Source organism: Salmo trutta, chromosome 1, assembly GCF_901001165.1.
Source record: "Salmo trutta chromosome 1, fSalTru1.1, whole genome shotgun sequence".
Classification (NCBI taxonomy): domain Eukaryota; kingdom Metazoa; phylum Chordata; class Actinopteri; order Salmoniformes; family Salmonidae; genus Salmo; species Salmo trutta.
In genome coordinates, this window is record NC_042957.1 from 77,694,064 (window position 1) to 77,718,644 (window position 24,581).

General features: G+C 39.4%; 1 protein-coding gene across 2 annotated transcripts; it reads right to left on the bottom strand.

Annotated features, from left to right (window-relative positions):
• Window positions 1-367: 367 nt before the first annotated feature.
• Window positions 368-7,293, bottom strand: LOC115208289 (ATP synthase subunit d, mitochondrial). 2 transcript variants are annotated; one of them, XM_029776236.1, is made up of 6 exons: window positions 7,212-7,293; window positions 6,305-6,430; window positions 5,878-5,974; window positions 2,377-2,448; window positions 1,749-1,811; window positions 368-689 (listed from the first exon to the last, which is right to left on the bottom strand). In XM_029776236.1, the coding sequence occupies exons 2-6, from the start codon at window positions 6,424-6,426 to the stop codon at window positions 558-560; spliced, it is 486 nt and encodes a 161-aa protein (XP_029632096.1). In that variant the 5' UTR covers window positions 6,427-6,430; window positions 7,212-7,293; the 3' UTR covers window positions 368-557. The 2 variants fall into 2 exon arrangements, with proteins under 2 accessions (XP_029632096.1, XP_029632088.1); XM_029776228.1 differs by having other exon boundaries at window positions 6,305-6,434; window positions 7,212-7,288.
• Window positions 7,294-24,581: the final 17,288 nt, after the last annotated feature.

Below are 24,581 nucleotides of genomic sequence, written 5' to 3' on the forward strand. Positions count from 1 at the left end.
ATTGTCTATATGCTGTCCAACAGTTATACTGTATGTTATTGAATCAACACAAAGCACCAGTAGATTCCCTTCCTGCTTCCCAGGAGATGGTGGGATCTTCTCTGGAGGGAACTCACTTGGACAGATGGACAGAGGAGAGGATTGTCCAACAGGAAGTCTGTCGTAGCCTAAAACAACAGTCCTATATTACTGAATCAACACAAACCATCAGGATATTCCCACACTCTAAACATAAGTGACTATGGAAAATCATTTCACATGAGTTGATGAACATATAAATTGTGCCCTCGCAAAATAGTTTTAACTACTATCACCCCTTAAGTCTTTTGTTAAATAAACGTTACACAAAATAATAACACAAATCGTATTCAATTTCCATAAATGTTTATTTCCATTCAAAGGACCAGATGACCTTACTCAGTTGCTCAATAACAATAAGCAGTTATTTCACAAACTGTCTTTGTAGATGAAACAGGACTTGACTTTATACATAGGACACTATACAACCTTTCACCAGAGGAAAGTAGAATATTATCTAGGAAGCACTGAGGGCCAGTTTACAGCTCAGCGATGGGCTTGTGGGGCCAGTACGGGTGCTTCTCCTTGTCCAGCTTGGTCTCAGGGAACGTGTCGTTCAGATCATCGATGGTCATCTGGTCGAAGGGAATCATGTTCTGGAACTTCTCCAGCTGGAAGAGAAGAAGGTGGATCATCAGAGAGAAGAGAACTACATGTCTCTAAATACTGGGAGAGAGGAAGGTGGATCAACAGAGAGAACTACATGTCTCTAAATACTGGGAGAGAGGAAGGTGGATCAACAGAGAGAACTACATGTCTCTAAATACTGGGAGAGAGGAAGGTGGATCAACAGAGAGAAGAGAACTACATGTCTCTAAATACTGGGAGAGAGGAAGGTGGATCAACAGAGAGAAGAGAACTACATGTCTCTAAATACTGGGAGAGAGGAAGGTGGATCAACAGAGAGAAGAGAACTACATGTCTCTAAATACTGGGAGAGAGGAAGGTGGATCAACAGAGAGAACTACATGTCTCTAAATACTGGGAGAGAGGAAGGTGGATCAACAGAGAGAACTACATGTCTCTAAATACTGGAAGAGAGGAAGGTGGATCAACAGAGAGAACTACATGTCTCTAAATACTGGAAGAGAGGAAGGTGGATCAACAGAGAGAACTACATGTCTCTAAATACTGGAAGAGAGGAAGGTGGATCAACAGAGAGAACTACATGTCTCTAAATACTGGAAGAGAGGAAGGTGGATCAACAGAGAGAACTACATGTCTCTAAATACTGGAAGAGAGGAAGGTGGATCAACAGAGAGAACTACATGTCTCTAAATACTGGAAGAGAGGAAGGTGGATCAACAGAGAGAACTACAGTACCAGTCAAAAGTTTGGACAGACCTACTCATTCCAGGGTTTGTCTTTATTATTACTATATTCTACATATTCTCAAAACTATGAAATAACACATGGAATCATGTAACAAAAAAAGTGTTAAACAAATGAATCATTTTACAATGTAGAAAACAGTCAAATAAAGAAAAACCCTTGAATGAGTAGGTCCAAATTTTGACTGGTACTGTACATGTCTCTAAATAGTGGAGTTTTTCCTCAGGGGGTCTACTGCTGACTGTGTACTAATATCCTGAAATATGAAGAGACATTCTAAGGAAATCCGGGTGTAGGGGAGTGTGTGTGTGGTTTGGAGTGGCGTGTGTGTAACCCACCTCCTTCTCGTACTGGCCGATACGAGCTTTGGAAGCCTCCACGTAGGCAACAGCAGCTTTGTTCTGAAACAAAGAAGAAAACCAATAATAATGGAGGAAGCATCAAGAGCAGTGAGTGCTCTGCATAATGAGGCGTTACCTCTTGAAATGGAACTCTGAGCTCATTCATCACCACTTCCTCCAGGACAGAGAACACCACAACATAACAGTGTCTGTGTCAAAGTGCCATAATACATTTACATTTACATTTTAGTCATTTAGCAGACGCTCTTATCCAGAGCGACTTACAGTAGTGAATGCATACATTTCATACAATTTCATACATTTTTTTTTTTTTTTCCTGTGCTGGCCCCCCGTGGGAATCGAACCCACAACCCTGGTGTTGCAAACACCATGCTCTACCAACTGAGCTACATTTAGTGTTTTATTAATTAGCTAGCTGCTGTAATATTAATACAGGAATGAACTGGAGCACAGTGAGGAGTCATTCTGAATCAGTTGCGCAGAACAGTGAGGAGTCATTCTGAATCACTACAGCAGAACAGTGAGGAGTCATTCTGAATCACTACAGCAGAACAGTGAAGAGTCATTCTGAATTAGTAACTTTTAACCCAGAGCTACTACTCACCGCCTCTGCCTCCTGTGTGTTGATGGCAGCTGTGGCTGTGTCCTTGGGCTCAGGGATGGTCAGGGCTGAGAACTGAGGAGGACAGGAGATGGAGAGAGGGGTGAGATGAGGGAGACAGGAGATGGAGAGAGGGGTGAGATGAGGGAGACAGGAGATGGAGAGAAGGGTGAGATGAGGACAGGAGAGGAGGACAGGAAATATAATAGACCAATACTAACTGTTAAGCACTTTGGGACTAATGTTGTTGTAGAAAGGGCTATATAAAGCAGTGTCATCACAATACCACTATCGCGGTACTACCATATCAGATTTTCCTTGGCAAAAAAGAAAACACGAAGGAGACTTAACTATATGGTCCTTTAGTGTTTAATTAATTAGCTAGCTGCTGTAATATTAATACAGGAATGAACTGGAGCACAGTGAGGAGTCATTTAAATTATTATTGTGTGTTACAGCTTGAAAAATAAACAAATGTGACTCTGGGTGACAACATAAGGCAACATTAGGACTGTGTTCCTCAAGAAATGTTGTCCGCTTCATGTAGTTTCCTTGGCTTCCTTACTTCCTAGTATTGCGATACTGGTATCTTGAAAACACTAATATAAATACATTTGATTGATTGAAGCATGAAGTTCCAGAACCATCCCTGGTTCAAGAACGTTTTTCATCATAATAATCACACTGATGTCTGATAGGGATCGATGATGACATGTTCTACTCTAAAACAACTTAGTTATGTTGTGACTGAATCAACGTTACAGCACAACACAGTGGACAGAATACTACATACCAGACTAATATTGTTGTGACTGAACCAGTGTTACAGCACAACACAGTGGACAGAATACTACATACCAGACTAATATTGTTGTGACTGAACCAGTGTTACAGCACAACACAGTGGACAGAATACTACATACCAGACTAATATTGTTGTGACTGAACCAGTGTTACAGCACAACACAGTGGACAGAATACTACATACCAGACTACTATTGTTGTGACTGAACCAGTGTTACAGCACAACACAGTGGACAGAATACTACATACCAGACTAATATTGTTGTGACTGAACCAGTGTTACAGCACAACACAGTGGACAGAATATTACATACCAGACTAATATTGTTGTGACTGAACCAGTGTTACAGCACAACACAGTGGACAGAATACTACATACCAGACTAATATTGTTGTGACTGAACCAGTGTTACAGCACAACACAGTGGACAGAATACTACATACCAGACTAATATTGTTGTGACTGAACCAGTGTTACAGCACAACACAGTGGACAGAATACTACATACCAGACTACTATTGTTGTGACTGAACCAGTGTTACAGCACAACACAGTGGACAGAATACTACATACCAGACTAATATGCTGAACAAAAATATAATCGCAACATGTAAAGTGCTGGTCCTATGTTTAACTTCTCTAGGGTAAGGGGCAGTATTTTCACGGCCAGATTAAAAAACGTACCCAAATTAAACGGCCTACTACTCAGGCCCAGGAAGTAGAATATACATACATACATACATATACATATATATATATATATATATATATATATATATATATATATATATATATATATATGTATATGTATATATATATATATATGTATATTAGTAGATTTGGATAGAAAACACTCTGAAGTTTCTAAAACTGTTTAAATGATGTCTGTGAGTATAACAGAAATCATATGGCAGGCAAAAACCTGAGAAAAATCTAACCAGGAAGTGGGAAATCTGGTGCTTGTAGTCTTCAAGTCATTGCCTATCCAACACACATGCTATACAACATTTGACATGTTTCAACGAACGTAAATATAACTTTTTTTAAACTTTTCGTCGTGAAATTTTGGGCGTGCTTCCTACATTTGGGGTAGCTTACTGAACGTGCAAACAACAAGGAGCTATTTGGACATAAATTATGGACTTTATCGAACAAAACAACATTTATTGTGGACCTGGGATTCCTGGAAGTGCCTTCTGATGAAGATCATCAAAGGTAAGTGAATATTTATAATGCTATTTATGATTTTAGATGACTCCAAAATGGCGGGTATCTATATTGCCTAGTGTATGTTTCTGAGCGCCGTACTCAGATTATTGCAAAGTGTGCTTTCCCCGTGAAGCTTTTTTGAAATCTGTCACAGCGGTTGCATAAAGGAGATGGTTATCTAAAATTCTTTGAATTACAGTTTAATATTTTATCAACGTTTATGATGTGTATTTTTGTAAATTGTTGTGCTGCTTCACCGCCAGTATTGGAGGCTAAATATTTTCTGAACATCCCGCGCCAATGTAAAATGCTGTTTTTGGATATAAATATGAACTTTATCGAACAAAACATACATGTATTGTCTAACATTGAGTCCTACGAGTGTCATCTGATGAAGATCGTCAAAGGTTAATGCTTAATTTTAGCTGAATTTCTGGTATTTGAGACCCCTCTCCTGCTTTGAAAATGGCTGTGTGGTTTTTCTTGTGTTGTACCTGTCCTAACATAATCTAACTTTATGCTTTCGCCGTAAATCCTTTTTGAAATCGAACAATGTGGTTACATTAAGGAGAGGTGTACCTTTAAAATGGTGTAAAATAGTCGTGTGTTTGAGAACTTTGAATTATGACATTTTGTTGTTTTGAATTTGGCGCTCTGATTTTTCACTGGCTGTTGAATAGTGTGCCCAAAATGAGGTTAATGAGCTGAAATAAAAGATCACCTAAACTTTTCTATATGCAAAATGTTTTTTGCATTCCTGTTACTGATCATTTCTTCTTTGCCAAGATATTTAATCCACCTGACAGGTGTGGCATATCAAAGGCTGATTGAACAGCATGATCATTACACAGGTGCACCTTGTGCTGGGGACAATAAAAGGCCACTCTAAAATGTGCAGTTGTGTCACACAATGCCCCAGATGTCTCAAGTTTTGAGGGAGCGTGCAATTGACATGCTGGCTGCAGGAATGTCCACCAGAGCTGTTGCCTGATAATTAAATTGTCATTTCTATACCATAAGCCAACATAATTTTTTATTTGGCAGTACGTCCAACCGGCCTCACAAACACAGACCCTGTGTAACCACGGCAGCACAGGACATGCACATCAAGCTTCTTCCCCTGCGGGATTGTCTGAGACCTGCCAACCAGACAGCTGATGAAACCAAGGAGCATTTCTTTCTATAATAAAGCCCCTTTGTGGGGGAAAACTCATTCTGATTGGCTGGGTCTTGCTCCCCACTGGGTGAGCCTGTCTCCCAAGTGCAGGCCCACCCATGGCTGCACCCCTGGCCAGTCATGTGAAATCCATAGATTAGGGACTAATTAATTAATATTAATTGACTGACTTCCTTATATGAACTGTAACTCAGTAAAATCATTAACATTTTGCATGGAACGTTTATATTTTTGTTCAGTATAGTTAAGTGTGTAACTTTATTTTCCCCAGGTAGAGCTCATATGAAACTCATCACAGGCCTTAGGATCTCACCTTGGATTCAAACTCAGCCACCATGCCGGCTCTGGCCACATTGGTCTTGTAGAAGCTCCAGTCGATGGTAACAGGCTTCTCTGGCAGAGAGGACAGCCTGTAGACAGAGCCATCAACAACAGCTCATTGATGTCACTTATAAAACATTAATTGTGGGAGTTTGTGGAGATTTTCATTTACACTAACATGAATGTACGAGACCCACTCACTTTGCAGCAACCTGTGTCTTGGTTGACAATACTTTAATTAAATTCCAACTACACACCTTTCACATAGGCATATAAATAGCTAGATGGGAGAATCCTAAAAATGTTTTACTCATTTTCCCATTGACATCAATGCAAGTGAAAGTTTGACCTCTATTGGCTGGCTCTGAAGTGCTAGTCATGAACAAGGCCTAAATGTTAACTCTAGGTTGGCTACATACTTGGCACCGATGGCATCTGAGCGCGTCTTGAGGTTGTTGAACATGGCCCTCTGGTTGGGGGGAACCCTCTCTGCAAAGGCCAACCAGTCAATGGCTTTCAATGCCGCACGTTTCCCAGCCATCTTTCTGTCTGTCAAAGATTGGAAAAGGGGTAAATAAAAGTCATGCGATATTCAATACACCGTAGCTGCTAAAACCCACAAGAGAGATACAGATCATAACATGAAAGAAGAAAACCGTTAAAAGACACTTGCGGGGATGGATGGTACATGCATGTCCACTGCACGCCAATGCATGACGTCATGACCACCCTTGATCAGGCAGGTTCCGGTCCCACACAGGTGATCATTTGACTGGCAGTGCACTGAGATTAGAAACTAGCTAGCCTGACTCCTCAACAACACGGTCATTTAGTGGTTACTGTTAGAGATGTAGCTATTATCTGGCTAACTGATCTGAGTCCTAACCAACAAAAAAGCCAATAGAAGTTCTGACAGCACCAAACTCATGTTTGCTGACAGATGGCAAGCTGGTTAACGTTTTAGCTAGCTCTCAAACTACTAAACTAGGCTAACAAATAGTCGTTAGCTTTGCCTAGATACTACAATCCAACAATGTAGCTAAGTGGATATTTAGCTATATCATCTTATTTAGTTATATTTTAGACATATAACATCATATTTGACGTTGAAAGAGCAAGAGTCCGCTGAAGGTCTAGCAGTTAGCTAGTTAACGTTTGTTGGCTAGCCAACACTGCAAGGTCAGAGCCCAGCTGCAGCGGATATCACCGATCGTCGACCAAACAGAATTCGAGTTTTTTTTTATATCAAACTTTATCATCTGTCCCAATATACAATGCAAACATTCAAATATCGACATTTAGATGCCATTTGAAGATAGAACATACCGTACAATTGACAAGTTACTCCAAATGTGAAGATGGTTCACCGGACACGGAAGTGACAGAAATAATCTCGACGAGAAACTACACCGTGGATTTGGGTTGCTGCCACCTGCTGGCGTATTGCACTTATTACATATCAGGTTGATCAGAACACTTCATTTTTTATATATATATTTATTTTAAAGATCATTTTTGAAATAGTGCTTCCATCTCTAAGATCGTACCTGTCACCACTTTCTGACAGTTATCCTATCTGGAAGAGGCAGAGTTGTATTTGCTTAGTCAAGAATTACCCTAATGGCCTGCTGTGTAGGGAGTTTGCTTTTTTAGCCAGAGACCCTGCTTCTCTTCCCTGCCGTTCGCTACATTGGTGTCAGAAGTGGGAGGCCATCAGATTGCACGGCCCGGACGTGTGAAGGACTGAGTAGTCGAACCCTGGGGACACGCCTTTCCCACCATGTGGGTTAACCCTAGAACCCTATAGGGTGTTTTCCTTTCTCGCCAGGGACCTGGGTTCACTTCCCTGCCCTGTCTTTGAACAAAGAGACCCAATAGAATGAGTGAAAGTGGCAAAATTCTCTCGTGTTTACTCGAAGATTTTAACCCACCCCTAACCCCAACAAGTTTTCACCATGATTGTAAAGCCTTTGTTTATTTTGTTGTTTGAACAAAACCATTGCTGAAGATTATTTATTTCATGTGATTAGTGATTCATTTTATTTCATGTGATTAGTGATTCATTTTATTTCATGTGATTAGTGATTCATTTTAATGTAAAAAACAACTATCTGTACCTCCTTTTAAGGTGAACCCTGTTACGTCATTTTAAGGTGAACCCTGTTACGTCATTTTAAGGTCCGTGATTCATGTAGGCTTACCCTTGCGTGATGTTTTGATAACCACACAAATCTCTCTCCGACAAGGTAACTTTTAACAGTAATCATCATAACGAATTTATTAGAGTAAATTGAGGTGAATATGTTGCTAAAGCTCACCTTATCCAAGAGAGAATTACATGGCTATCAAAACATCACGCCAAGGTAAGCCTACACCAAACACACATTTCATTTTTTTTGAATTGTCAAATTCACAATGTGAAAAATGAATGGCGTAAAAACCATTGGAACCATTTTATGGGTATTATGACGCGTCCACTGTGCCAGACGGGATTTATGGCTGATTTAACGTGAACTCGTCAACCCTGTTATGGTTAACCATTTTACTTTACTTGGCACTTAATAGGCACTATGGATTTTTTCATTTATTTAACCTCTTGAGATGGAAAAACATGCTTATTAAGTTGAATATGTACTCTTCATGACATAATGTAAAATTAGGTGAAATCAAACAGTTTTTTTTTCACCAAGTTTCACTACCCAAAAGGGACTAATGTCGTGGAACAAGCCATGTGATTTGCTAATATTATGAAAGTGAAGGTACGTTTGTATGCTGTTGTGGATATTATAATGACAGAATAGTAGATATAATGACAGAATAGTGGATATTATAATGGCAGAATAGTGGATATTATAATGACAGAATAGTGGATATTATAATGACAGAATAGTGGATATTATAATGACAGAATAGTGGATATTATAATGTAGTGGATATTATAATGACAGAATAGTGGATATTATAATGACAGAATAGTGGATATTATAATGTAGTGGATATTATAATGACAGAATAGTGAATATTATAATGACAGAATAGTGGATATTATAATGACAGAATAGTGGATATTATAATGTAGTGGATATTATAATGACAGAATAGTGGATATTATAATGACAGAATAGTGGATATTATAATGTAGTGGATATTATAATGACAGAATAGTGAATATTATAATGACAGAATAGTGGATATTATAATGACAGAATAGTGAATATTATAATGACAGAATAGTGGATATTATAATGACAGAATAGTGGATATTATAATGTAGTTGATATTATAATGACAGAATAGTGGATATTATAATGATAAAATAGTGGATATTATAATGTCAGAATAGTGGATATTAAAATGTCAGAATAGTGGATATTATAATGATAGAATAGTGGATATTATAATGTCAGAATAGTGGATATTATAATGTCAGAATAGTGGATATTATAATGATAGAATAGTGGATATTATAATGTCAGAATAGTGGATATTATAATGACAGAATAGTGGATATTCTAATGTCAGAATAGTGGATATTATAATGATAGAATAGTGGATATTATAATGACAGAAGTGGATATTATAATGACAGAATAGTGGATATTATAATGTAGTTGATATTATAATGACAGAATAGTGGATATTATAATGACAGAACAGTGGATATTATGACAGAATAGTAGATATTATAAAGACAGAATAGTGTATATTATAATGACAGAATAGTGGATATTATGACAGAATAGTAGATATTATAAAGACAGAATAGTGTATATTATAATGACAGAACAGTGGATATTATGACAGAATAGTAGATATTATAAAGACAGAATAGTGGATATTATAATGACAGAATAGTGGACATTATAATGTAGTGGATATTATAATGACAGAATAGTGGATATTATAATGACAGAATAGTGGACATTATAATGTAGTGGATATTATAATGACAGAATAGTGGATATTATAATGACAGAATAGTGGATATTATAATGATAGAATAGTGGACATTATAATGACAGAATAGTGGACATTATAATGTAGTGGATATTATAATGACAGAATAGTGTATATTATAATGACAGAATAGTGGATATTATAATGTAGTGGATATTATAATGACAGAATAGTGGATATTATAATGACAGAATAGTGGACATTATAATGTAGTGGATATTATAATGACAGAATAGTGTATATTATAATGACAGAATAGTGGACATTATAATGTAGTGGATATTATAATGACAGAATAGTGAATATTATAATGACAGAATAGTGGATATTATAATGACAGAATAGTGGATATTATAATGTAGTTGATATTATAATGACAGAATAGTGGATATTATAATGATAAAATAGTGGATATTATAATGTCAGAATAGTGGATATTAAAATGTCAGAATAGTGGATATTATAATGATAGAATAGTGGATATTATAATGTCAGAATAGTGGATATTATAATGACAGAATAGTGGATATTCTAATGTCAGAATAGTGGATATTATAATGATAGAATAGTGGATATTATAATGACAGAAGTGGATATTATAATGACAGAATAGTGGATATTATAATGTAGTTGATATTATAATGACAGAATAGTGGATATTATAATGACAGAACAGTGGATATTATGACAGAATAGTAGATATTATAAAGACAGAATAGTGTATATTATAATGACAGAATAGTGGATATTATGACAGAATAGTAGATATTATAAAGACAGAATAGTGTATATTATAATGACAGAACAGTGGATATTATGACAGAATAGTAGATATTATAAAGACAGAATAGTGGATATTATAATGACAGAATAGTGGACATTATAATGTAGTGGATATTATAATGATAGAATAGTGTATATTATAATGACAGAATAGTGGATATTATAATGTAGTGGATATTATAAAGACAGAATAGTGGACATTATAATGACAGAATAGTGGACATTATAATGTAGTGGATATTATAATGACAGAATAGTGTATATTATAATGACAGAATAGTGGATATTATAATGTCAGAATAGTGGATATTATAATGATAGAATAGTGGATATTATAATGTCAGAATAGTGGATATTATAATGTCAGAATAGTGGATATTATAATGACAGAATAGTGGATATTATAATGTCAGAATAGTGGATATTATAATGATAGAATAGTGGATATTATAATGTCAGAATAGTGGATATTATAATGACAGAATAGTGGATATTATAATGATAGAATAGTGGATATATTATAATTTAGTGGCTATTACAATAACAGAATAGTGGATATTAGAATGACAGAATAGTGGATATTATAATGACAGAATAGTGGATATTATAACAACAGAACAGTGGATTTTATAATGTAGTGAATATTATGTTGTCAGAATAGTGGATATTATAATGACAGAATAGTGGATATTATAATGTTAACACTGAATGCACAGTATCACTTCCTGATGCTGCAACGTAACGAGCGTGTATATATTTCCACAGGAGTCGTCATTGTAGACAACCAGTAACCTAGCAGCCTTAAAGGAATACCTGTACAAAAGAGGAAATCACTTCATAGGATCTTTCCATCTCCCCTTGCTGTTTCTGATCCCACAGAGGGTGTTGTACCAGAGATGACAGAGAAAGGAGGTTCACTAAAAACACATTACTGAGATACAGCTACGACCCCATTGAAGTTGACATTTTACACTGTTAAGGTCTGTGTGTATGATCATAAAATCTTCCTTTTCAACTGAATAAGACCCATTTCAATGTACTGAACACAACCCCTATTACTGTACTCCATTTACTGTACTGTCATATTCTGATCAGTATTAAAACATTTACACCTCTCTTTTTTCATCTGGTTGATGAACCTTTATTAGTCACATCTGTCACATGTACATTTCACTCAGTGGAATTGAGTTCATACAGAAACAAGATTGTTGTGTCAAGAATTTGACAAATAAACATTCTACAGACAACAATATTTACAAACACCAAGAAGCCCAATAACAAGATCAGTGATTTCTAAATGAAACCAGGTTTTACAACACAGTGTGGTGATTCATTCTATTAATAAATGACTCTAGTTGACAATGTCTGTCAACTTCAATAGTGTGTATTCATGAATATTTACTATCATATGTTTACACACTAGAGAGATATTCTACATTGTTGCTCCAGTGTGTCTTACTGAACATGACTAGAGAGATATTCTACATTGTTGCCCCAGTGTGTCTTACTGAACATGACCAGGATTAGAGTGAAACATCATGTTGTATTTGTGTTTTTATTTTGTATTTGTATTTATTGTGGCTCCCCATTAGCTGCTGCCAAAGCAACATCTCTTCTTCCTGGGGTCCAGCAAAATTAAGGCAGTTTATACCATTTTAAAAACATTACAATACCCGGGACAGACAGCAGCTGTCGCGCTTGTCGTTGGAAACGGAGGACCAAAACGCAGCAGGGACATGTATACTCATCTTCTTTATTGACGGGAAAAGAAGGAAGAAACCAAACAAACACGTATACAAAAATAACAAAACGATGAACGACAAAATAACAGCCTTGAAGGCAACACAGCAATCCAAGGACAAGCGTGACAGAATCTCCCACCAATGACAAACACAAACACACCCCAATATATGGGACTCTCAATCAAAGGCAAAGAGAAAACACCTGCCTTCAATTGAGAGTCCCAACCCCAATTAATCAACCATAGAAACACAAACATAGACCATAAACCAAAAACCCGGAAATACTAAATCAAACACCCTTTTAACAAACACACCACCCTGAACTACATAAAACAAATACCCTCTGCCACGTCCTGACCAAACTACAATAACAATTTACCCTTATACTGGCCAGGACGTGACAGCAGCGCTCACAGCAACTAACCCAACAGTGCTGCAGGATCCCGGGACAGACAGCAGCGCTCACAGCAACTAACCCAACAGTGCTGCAGGATCCCGGGACAGACAGCAGCGCTCACAGCAACTAACCCAACAGTGCTGCAGGTCCCGGGACAGACAGCAGCGCTCACAGCATATAAAGCCCAGCAGAGCCGCAGGATCCATCATAAAATAAAAGTATATAAAAACACGGTCAGCTTTACAAAAACAATAAACTTCTCGTTCAGCTTTCAGCTTCCAACAGCGCCCAACAACAAACATAAGTCGCACTCAGATGACATCAGCAGGTCCATGTTGTGTTTGACACAAAGACCTCCTGACACAGGGACACTGAGGAGTCATAAACCAGAAACCCTGGATAGAGGGGCTCAGTGAATGTGGAGGAGAATGTGTACAGGTGGGTCAGTGTGTCAGAGGAGACTCTGTAGAAAGACAGAGTGCCGGCTGGCCAGTCCAGATACACTCCTACTCTGTGGGAGCTGGAGGAGGGGATGTCTACAGTAGTGGGATTATTATTGTGCCATGCCGTGTAAAGGTTGTCAGAGCAGACCAGACTCCAGGACTTGTCATTCCATCCAATCAGACTGTCCTCACCCTCTCCTCTCCTGCTGATTCCTTTATATGTCACTCCTATAGCAGCCCTTAACCCACTCCACTCTACCTCCCAGTAACAGCGCCCAGTCAGACCCTCTCTACACAGCACCTGCTTCCTGTAGTCAAATCTCTCTGGGTGATCAGGATACGGCTGCTTCTCTCTCCTCCATGTCACCTTTCTGTTCTCCTCAGACAGAGAGAGGAGTCTGTTTACTGTGTTTGGGTCCAGTGTGAGATCACAGACATCTGATGAATGAAACCAGACACAATATTAGAAATCATCATCATTCACATTAGAATGTTATTAACTCACTTTTCACTAATTCATTTAATGTAGATGTTTCTAGGTATCAAAAGGAGAAGTTAAGGTAACTTGAGACTTATATAAGATATGATCATTTTTACATTATAAAACACACTTATACACATGAATTACACACACACACGGGACACACACACACACCTTCATGTATGCATGCATGAACACACACATTTCTAACGTAACAAGAACACCACAGACATACACAGACACACACATTGTCAAAGCAACTCTTTCTAAACGTTGGTGTCACTGATTTCTGCTTCAGTAGAACTACAGCTAATATTTAATATGACCAAGTAAGTATTGATGGTGGTCTTTGTCTTAATTCAAGTTAAGACTTATGCTTGGTCATATTCTTCACAACAGTCAACACTCACATTTTCTAAGCCCAGGTTTCATTGTGTTCTCTCCACCATGTTCCACACTGTAGCGGTAAGCAGAAGAACAGACAGTCAGTGAGTGATACACGTCAACTCACACACGTGCACATACACACACACACACACACCGCGCACACACACACACACACACACACACACACGCACGCACGCACGCACGCACGCACGCACGCACGCACGCACGCACGCACGGGTAAACACACACAGTCAGCATATAACTTTGTCCAAGTGGTGGAAAGAATGTTTTTCTTAACTAGCCTGATAAATCAAACATGTCTGATATGAAAATTGACATAAACCCTCAACATACTTGAGTTTCTCCAGTTTGCAGTGTGGATCCTCCAGTCCAGCAGAGAGCAGTCTGACTCCTGAGTCTCCTGGGTGATTGTAGCTCAGGTCCAGCTCTCTCAGGTATGAGGGGTTTGACCTCAGAGCTGAGACCAGAGAAGCACAGCCTTCTTCTGTGACTAGACAGCCTGACAGCCTGCAAAGAGTCAAATCATATTTAAACCACACTGATATTCTTTGGTGGTATATTTTTTTAAACCTGTCATATCTATTCATACATGAATTAATGTATATTAAAGTAGCCAAAAGTATAGTATTTGGTCCCATATTCTTTGAAAGCAATGAATACATCAAGCCTGTGACTGCCATGATTGAGACAGATAATGAATGAGTCATTACAGTTTTTTCCAATTGCTAACACACTAAAATGACATGCACAGCACAATTATTTAAACTGACACACAGAGAGCAAAACCTCTTCTCAAGTCTCCAAAAGTCTAAACACATTTTCTGCTTTACACACATTTTGCAATTCAAAATGGCACTTTTTAAATGCACTGCACACGGTTCTCTGCATAAGACACAACAATCTGACATAAAGTCACATGTTTGCCATTTCAAAACACTGCCATTCAAAATGACACTACATGAGCTAATTGGCCAATACATGTGCCAACTGGCCAAACACCTCAATGGTTAATTGTTACCACTTCAATCAGGAAGTAAGCACTATGAAAAAACCACAGGTGAGCACCTTTTGTTTTACAACAACAATGGGAGCCGTTGCAGAGAGAGGAAGAGGAAGAGGGAGGGTGAGAATGAGAGGGGGAGGAAGAGTGAGAGGTAGGGGTAGAGCTGGTAGAGGAGTTCATGGCCAAAGAAGACAACAACTTTCAAATTAAATCAGAGCAACCTTAGTTGCTCATGTCATCAATCATGGGCTGACAATGCGAGAGACTGGACAGAGAGTGCAGCCCAACTTGAGCCGTTTTACTGTCGCCTGTGTCATCCGGACATTTAGACTGGAGTACAGGTACAGTGGGGGAAAAAAGTATTTGATCCCCTGCTGATTTTGTACATTTACCCACTTACAAAGAAATGAGCAGTCTATAATGTTAATGGTAGGTTTATTTGAACAGTGAGAGACAGAATAACAACAAAAAAATCTAGAAAAACGCATGTAAAAAATGTTATAAAATGATTTGCATTTTAATGAGGGAAATAAGTATTTGACCCCTCCGCAAAACATGACTTAGTACTTGGTGGCAAAACCCTTGTTGGCAATCACAGAGGTCAGACGTTTCTTGTAGTTGGCCACCAGGTTTGCACACATCTCAGGAGGGATTTTGTCCCACTCCTCTTTGCAGATCTTCTCCAAGTCATTAAGGTTTCGAGGCTGACGTTTGGCAACTCAAACCTTCAGCTCCCTCCACAGATTTTCTATGGGATTAAGGTCTGGAGACTGGCTAGGCCACTCCAGGACCTTAATGTGCTTCTTCTTGAGCCCCTCCTTTGTTGCCTTGGCCGTGTGTTTTGGGTCATTGTCATGCTGGAATACCCATCCACGACCCATTTTCAATGCCCTGGCTGAGGGGAGGTTCTCACCCAAGATTTGACGGTACATGGCCCCGTCCATCGTCCCTTTGATGCGGTGAAGTTGTCCTGTCCCCTTAGCAGAAAAACACCCCCAAAGCATAATGTTTCCACCTCCATGTTTGACGGTGGAGATGGTGTTCTTGGGGTCATAGGCAGCATTCCTCCTCCTCCAAACACGGCGAGTTGAGTTGATGTCAAAGAGCTCCATTTTGGTCTCATCTGACCACAACACTTTCACCAGTTGTCCTTTGAGTCATTCAGATGTTCATTGGCAAACTTCAGATGGGCATGTATATGTATTCTTGAGCAGGGGGACCTTGCGGGCGCTGCAGGATTTCAGTCCTTCACGGCGTAGTGTGTTACCAATTGTTTTCTTGGTGACTATGGTCCCAGCTGCCTTGAGATCATTGCCAAGATCCTCCCGTGTAGTTCTGGGCTGATTCCTCACCGTTCTCATGATCATTGCAACTCCACGAGGTGAGATCTTGCATGGAGCCCCAGGCCGAGGGATATTGACAGTTCTTTTGTGTTTCTTCCATTTGCGAATAATCACACCAAATGTTGTCACCTTCTCACCAAGCTGCTTGGTGATGGTCTTGTAGCCCATTCCAGCCTTGTGTAGGTCTACAATCTTGTCCCTGACATCCTTGGAGAGCTCTTTGGTCTTGGCCATGGTGGAGAGTTTGGAATCTGATTGATTGATTGCTTCTATGGACAGGTGTCTTTTATACAGGTAACAAACTGATATTAGGAGCACTCCCTTTAAGAGTGTGCTCCTAATCTCAGCTCGCTACCTGTATAAAAGACACCTGGGAGCCAGAAATCTTTCTGATTGAGAGGGGGTCAAATTCTTATTTCCCTCATTAAAATGCAAATCAATTTATAACATTTTTGACATGCGTTTTTCTGGATATTTTTGTTGTTATTCTGTCTCTCACTGTTCAAATAAACCTACCATTAAAATGATAGACTGATCCTTTCTTTGTCAGTGGGCAAACGTACAAAATCAGCAGGGGATCAAATACTTTTCCCCCCCACTGTATGTAACCAAAATGTATTTCACACTATGTAGTACACCCCATGTCATAGTGTATCAGTTGGGTGACACCTGTTTACTTCATGAATGGCTGATGTCATATACTAACTGCACAAATGTCCTGTAGAATTGACTCTACTGTGGGGGAAATATCCTTAGGCTGCATTGTCCAAGCCCTAGATTTTAGTTTTTTTGTTTTTCTAAAGGACTGAAAGATGCAGCCATGGTGGAGGAAGGGGCCAAATGTTCCCCGGGGTACAGGAGGAAGCTGCCATTGTTAACTTGGTTTTGGAAAATAATGAAATCAGATTACGAGAAATTCAAAGCCACATCATCCAAGACAACACCATATTCAACAACATTCAACGAGTCAGTCTGTCCACATTGGCTCGCATTCTCAAGCGAAACCAAATCAGAATGAAACAACTTTATTCGGTGCCGTTTGAGAGAAACTCTCAAGGAAACAAAGAGGTCAGACTATGTGGATGTAAGTACAATATTGACTGCAGTACACTACACGCAACATTGTTTCCCAGTGTACTGGATAACACCATATTGACTGCCTTTGTTCTTTGTTTTCAGGGAGTACTGGAAATGGAAGCTCATGCAATCCCACACGAGTTCATCTTTATAGATGAGGCTGGGTTCAACCTAGCAAAGACCAGAAGAAGGGGGAGAAACATCATTGGCCACAGAGCCATTACAGATGTTCCTGGCCAACGTGGTGGGAACATCACAATGTGCGCTGCCATCTCCAATACGCATGGTGTCCTCCACCGTCATGCCAACCTTGGACCGTACAACACAGCCCATATTCTCCCATTTCTGGACAGACTCCACAACATTCTCATACCACCAGAGCGTATGAATGATGCAGACCATCAAAGAACCCGGTACGTTGTAGTATGGGACAACGTGAGCTTTCATCGTGCAGCCCCCAGTCCAAAACTGGTTTGCTGACCACCCACCATTTCTCCTGCAATACCTCCCACCATACTCAACATTTCTGAACCCCATAGAAGAGTTATTTTCGGCATGGCGGTGGAAGGTATACGACCGGCAGCCTTTTGTGCGCATGCCTCTTGTGCAGGCTATGGAAGAGGCATGTGATGAGATTGATGTGGGTGCGATTCAGGGATGGATAAGACACTCAAGGAGCTTCTTCCCTTGATGTCTGGCAAGGGAAGATATTGCCTTTGATGTGGATGAGGCGTTGTCTTCCCTGTGGCTCAGTTGGTAGAGCATGGTGTTTGCAACGCCAGGGTTGTGGGTTCGATTCCCACGGGGGGCCAGTACAAAAAAAAAATGCATATAATGAAATGAAATGTATGCATTCATTACTGTAAGTCGCTCTGGATAAGAGCGTCTGCTAAATGACTAAAATGTAAATGTTGTGACCCAGCTGTGCGGCAAGATGCTGCCTAATTATTTTTCTTTACTCTTTTTTTTAAAATATTTTTTTTCTACATTTTTTCTGCAATTTTCTGTTTCAGTTTACTGTTTTTTTTGTGAGCATATTTTTGTTCAGTCCAAGGTAAATATATCTGCTGTGCATATGTTGCACTGACTTGTTTGGTGAAAAATAAAAAATAAACTGTTTCAACAGCATGTGTGTGTATCTGCAAATATTTCTGTGCATCTGAAGAATTTTCTACAATTTGAACTATTTTAGTATTATGGCAAAGCATACTAAAGATGAGACTGCTTATCATTATGCCCAACAGTGTGTAGTTGGTTAGACAAAAATCTGGTAATATGAATGAACTGTGTGCCATTTCGTGCAAACGTTTGATTTTGATAATGCTATATGAAGTTTTGGTTGCAGTGCTTCATTTTGCAGGATATATGAGGTATTTTGCAGTTTGGGTGTGTGGTTTTGTGAATTGTGTTAAGTATTTTGATAAAACCAGCCTAGTTTGAAAAATTGTGTTTTAGCAATTGGGAAAAACTGTAATAATAATGAGTGAGAGAGTTACAGAGGATACAACAAAACACACTAACCTCTCACCATTAACCTCAAATAAAAAGTGACATTCTGTACTGTCACCTAATGTGACACTTTTTATCTAAAATCCAAAATGCTGGAGCATAGCATCAAATTTAAAATTGTAAGCTTCACGTTCCAAACACATATGGTGTGGACTATGTTACTGGTAAACACCTGTGGATCTGGTGAACAGTTATCACTTGTTGACCAACTACAGGAATATTGACCTCAGAGTGTCCAGTTTACAGTGGGGATTCCCCAGTCCAGCAGAGAGCAGCTTCACTCCTGAATCCTTCAGGTCATTGTTACTCAGGTCCAGCTCTCTCAGGTGTGAGGGGTTTGACTTCAGAGTTGAGACCAGAGAAGCACAGCCTTCCTCTGTGACTAGACAGCCTGACAGCCTGCAAAGAGTCAAATCATATTAAAACCACACTTCTATTCTTTAGTGGTGAAAATAGTGACAGTATATATTTTTAATATTCAGAAATATCAGTGTCCAGAAACCTGCCGTATCTATTCATAAATGGATGAATGCATCATTATTATAAATTATCATAATATTGCTTGAAGAGAGAAAAATGTAATGTATGAATATTTGAGTAGACTGACCAGACCAGTTTAAAAGCAGTATCAGTCAAAAGACAGACATTGAGGTATCAGATTTAGATTGCATTGATTATTCTGTCCACACCATATTTAGTTTGACAGTAAAGCTAACATTTTAAATGTGGCCTGTAGTCCAGCATTTTAGATTTCAGATCAAATGTTTCATATGAGGTGACAGTATATAATGTCACCTTTTATTTGAGGGTATTTTCATACATATCTATGTTACTGTTTAGAACTGAAAGCACTTTATCTATCTATTCCCCCCCATTTTAAGAAGTCATAAGTATTCTGACCAATTCACTTATAGTGTATTAAAGTAGTCAAAGGTTCAGTATTTGGTCCCAAATTCCTTGCCGACAATGACTACATCAAGCTTGTGACTGCTATGATTAAGAAAAATCATGAATGAATCATTAATAATAATGAGTGAGAGAGTTACAGAGAATACAACAAAACATGCTAACCTCTCACCATTACCAATAACAGAGGCTGCAACAAAACATGCTAACCTCTCACCATTACCAATAACAGAGGCTACAACAAGACATGCTAACCTCTCACCATTACCAATAACAGAGGCTACAACAAAACATGCTAACCTCTCACCATTACCAATAACAGAGGCTACAACAAAACATGCTAACCTCTCACCATTACCAATAACAGAGGCTACAACAAAACATGCTAACCTCTCACCATTACCAATAACAGAGGCTACAACAAAACATGCTAACCTCTCACCATTACCAATAACAGAGGCTACAACAAAACATGCTAACCTCTCACCATTACCAATAACAGAGGCTACAACAAAACATGCTAACCTCTCACCATTACCAATAACAGAGGATACAACAAAACATGCTAACCTCTCACCATTACCAATAACAGAGGCTACAACAAAACATGCTAACCTCTCACCATTACCAATAACAGAGGCTACAACAAAACATGCTAACCTCTCACCATTACCAATAACAGAGGCTACAACAAAACATGCTAACCGCTCACCATTAACCTCAAATAAAAAGGTGACATTCTGTACTGTTGCCTAATATGACAAATTTGATCTCAAATCCAAAATGTTGGAGCATTGTGCCAAATTTAAAACTGTAAACTTCACTGTCCAAACACATATGGTGTGGACTATGTGTGCCTGGTAAACACATGTGGATCTGGTGAACAGTTATCACTTGTTGACCAACTACAGGAATACTGACCTCAGAGTCTCCAGTTTACAGTGGGGATTCTCCAGTCCAGCAGAGAGCAGCTTCACTCCTGAATCCTTCAGGTCATTGTTACTCAGATCCAGCTCTCTCAGGTGTGAGGGGTTTGACTTCAGAGCTGAGACCAGAGAAGCACAGCCTTTGTCCGTGACTCCACAGCCTGACAGCCTGACAAAGAGATCATCATGATATACATTTACATTTAAGTCATTTAGCAGACGCTCTTATCCAGAGCGACTTACAAATTGGTACATTCACCTTATGATATCCAGTGGAACAACCACTTTACAATAGTGCATCTAAATCCTTTAAGAGGGGGGGGGGGTCACAAACACACTGTTAATTTAACAGGAGTAGTGTAGAAGGACAACGGCAAATGCATTTGGTTTATTCTCTCAAACAAAATACAGATTCGTCTTCTGTCTCTTAGAAGTGTATGGTCATATTATTATACTAATGTGAACAACAATGCACTGATTCAATATGTTATTCAATAATACATATTTTTCTCTAAACTGAATATTTGTTCCTGATGATTAGTACTTAAATGTAATTTGATGTACTCACAGAGCAGCTCTGGAGGCTTTGACCACTGGCAGCAGCCTCAGAAGACCTTCCTCTGATCTGGAGTATTTCTTCAGGTCAAACACATCCAGCTCCTTTTCTGAAGTCAGCAACACAAAGACCAGAGCTGACCACTGTGCAGGTGAGAGTTCTTCACTGGAGACACTTCCTGATCGCAGGTATCTTTGGATCTCCTGCACTAGAGAATGGTCATTCAGTTCATTCAGACAGTGGAACAGATTGATGCTCCTCTCTGGAGAGGGATTCTCCCTGATCTTCTCCTTGATGTAGTTGACTGTTTCTTCATGACTCTGTGAGCTGCTTCTTGTCTTTGTCAGTAGACCTCGTAAGTGCTTCTGATTGGACTCCAGTGAGAGGCCCAGAAGGAAGCGAAGGAAAAGGTCCAGGTGTCCCGTCTCACTTTGTAAGGCTTTATCCACAGCACTCTTGAAGACTGTAACTTCAGGCTTGTCTCTGAACAGCGCAAACAAGTTGCTTGATACTGATTGCGGTTCGGCCATTAGATTCTCATTGTTGTTGATGAATGAGAGGAACACATATACAGCAGCCAGAAACTCCTGAATGCTCAGATGCACGAAGCAGTACACCTTGTCCTGGTACAGCCCACATTCCTCTTTAAAGAGCTGTGTGCACAATCCTGAGTACACTGAGGCTTCATTGACATCAATGCCAGCCTCTTTCAGGTCTTCTTCATAGAAAATCAGATTGTGATTCAGAAGCTGTTGAAAAGCCAGTTTTCCCAGTGACAGAATGTTCTCTTTATTCCAGTGTGGACCTGTCTCTTCTTTCCCAAGATACTTTTCATTCTTCTTAATGGTATGAAACACCACAAGCTGTGTGTACATAGCAGTCAGAGTCTTGGGCATCTCTTCTCTCTTATGTTTCAGCATGTGTTCAAGGACTATTGCAGAAATCCAACAGAAGACTGGAATGTGGCACATGATGTGGAGGCTCCTTGATGTCTTTATGTGTGAGATGATTCTGCTGGCCAGGTCCTCATCACTGAATCTCTTCCTGAAGTACTCCTCCTTCTGTGGGTCATTGAACCCTCGTACCTCTGTCACCTGGTCAACACACCCTGAAGGGATCTTATTGGCTGCTGCAGGTCGGGTAGTTATCCAGAGGAGAGCAGAGGGAAGCAGATTTCCCTTGATGAGATTTGTCAGCAGAACATCCACTGAGGTTGACTCTGTGACGTCACAACAGATCTTGTTCTTCTGGAAGTCTAGGGGCAGTCGGCACTCATCCAGACCATCAAAGATGAACAGAACTTTGTACTTGTCGTAGTTGGAGATTCTTGATTCTTTGGTTTCCTTTGAGAAGTGATTGAGAAGTTCAATCAAAGTGTGTTTTTCCCCTTTCATCAAATTCAGCTCCCGAAAAGGGAATGAAAATACAAATTGGACATCCTGATTTGCTTTTCCTTCAGCCCAGTCCAGAATGAATTTCTGCACAGAGACTGTTTTTCCAATGCCAGCGACTCCCTTTGTCAGCACAGTTCTGATAGGTTTGTCTTGTCCAGTTAAGGGTTTGAAGATGTCATGACATTTTATTGCAGTCTCTGGTCTTGCTTGTTTCCTGGTTGTTGTCTCAATCTGTCTCAGCTCATGTTCATTATTGACCTCTCCTGTTCCACCCTCTGTGATGTAGAGCTCTGTGTAGATCTTATTGAGAAGGGTTGGGTTTCCTTGTTTAGCGATCCCCTCAAATACACATTGAAACTTCTTCTTTAGATTAGATTTGAGTTCACGTTGGCAAATCACAGCAAGATCATCTGAATCTAGAAATAACACAGAGAATATTAATATTTTGTCTGTTTTAATGTGTCTGTTTTAATACAGTATTGTAGGACTGTGTTAGAAAGTTGTACATAATAATAATAATAATTGATAACTGCCTGTATAAATGTGTAAAAGTTTTCATGATGCATGACACACCGGTGTATATATATAGATTATATTATTATTGTTTTTATTAATGTTCTCCAATTCCTAATCTGGCCCTCATACCATCATGGTCACCTGATCATCCCCAATTCCTAATCTGGCCCTCATACCATCATGGTCACCTGATCATCCCCAATTCCTAATCTGGCCCTCATACCATCATGGTCACCTGATCATCCCCAATTCCTAATCTGGCCCTCATACCATCATGGTCACCTGATCATCCCCAATTCCTAATCTGGCCCTCATACCATCATGGTCACCTGATCATCCCCAATTCCTAATCTGGCCCTCATACCATCATGGTCACCTGATCATCCCCAATTCCTAATCTGGCCCTCATACCATCATGGTCACCTGATCATCCCCAATTCCTAATCTGGCCCTCATACCATCATGGTCACCTGATCATCCCCAATTCCTAATCTGGCCCTCATACCATCATGGTCACCTGATCATCCCCAATTCCTAATCTGGCCCTCATACCATCATGGTCACCTGATCATCCCCAATTCCTAATCTGGCCCTCATACCATCATGGTCACCTGATCATCCCAAATTCCTAATCTGGCCCTCATACCATCATGGTCACCTGATCATCCCCAATTGTCTCACCCCCCATAACTATTCTCCTGGTTGTTGCTGGTAATGAGAATGTGTTCAGTCAACTTACCTGGAAAACAAGGAATCATTTTTTGTTCTTTAAACTCTCGCTCTCCCTGTACTTAAGCGACAGCTTTTAATGTTTCTTATAAAACAACATTCAAAATGAGAGAGACAGCTCTTACTTTTCTCCAGTGTGTCAGCAAGCTCATTCTGGTTCATTTTCCTCAGGACGTGCAGTGTGATCTTCAGAGCCCCCTCTCTGGCACTGCTCTCCTGCTTCTCATCTTCAGCGTCCACCACTTCCTTATCCTGCTTCTGACTCTCAAAGTCTTCTGGGAGTTCTGGACTAAGAATCCTCTTGAACATCTTCAGCTCGTTCTTCACAAATGTCATAATATTCTCTTCAAGCAACTGAAATAAATAAAGTAAATAAGTTAAGCAAGAGAAGAAATGCTTTCTCATTAACACGTTAATGAATGATTGACAGATAAACTTTACTTGATGTAAACAAAAACAAATGTACATAACAGGACCACATACACTGAATATGATGGCCAGGTCTGTTTGATGACTCTGGGAAGAC

Bases quoted from the DNA above. Each gene is read 5' to 3' on its own strand.
- LOC115208289 (XM_029776236.1), bottom strand. From the start codon at position 6,426: ATGGCTGGGAAACGTGCGGCATTGAAAGCCATTGACTGGTTGGCCTTT. The intron at 2,449-5,877 runs GTGAGATCCTAA...TGTCCTCCTCAG, and splicing joins TGGCTGAGTTTGAATCCAAG to TTCTCAGCCCTGACCATCCC. The intron at 690-1,748 runs GTGGGTTACACA...CTTCTCTTCCAG, and splicing joins TCGGCCAGTACGAGAAGGAG to CTGGAGAAGTTCCAGAACAT.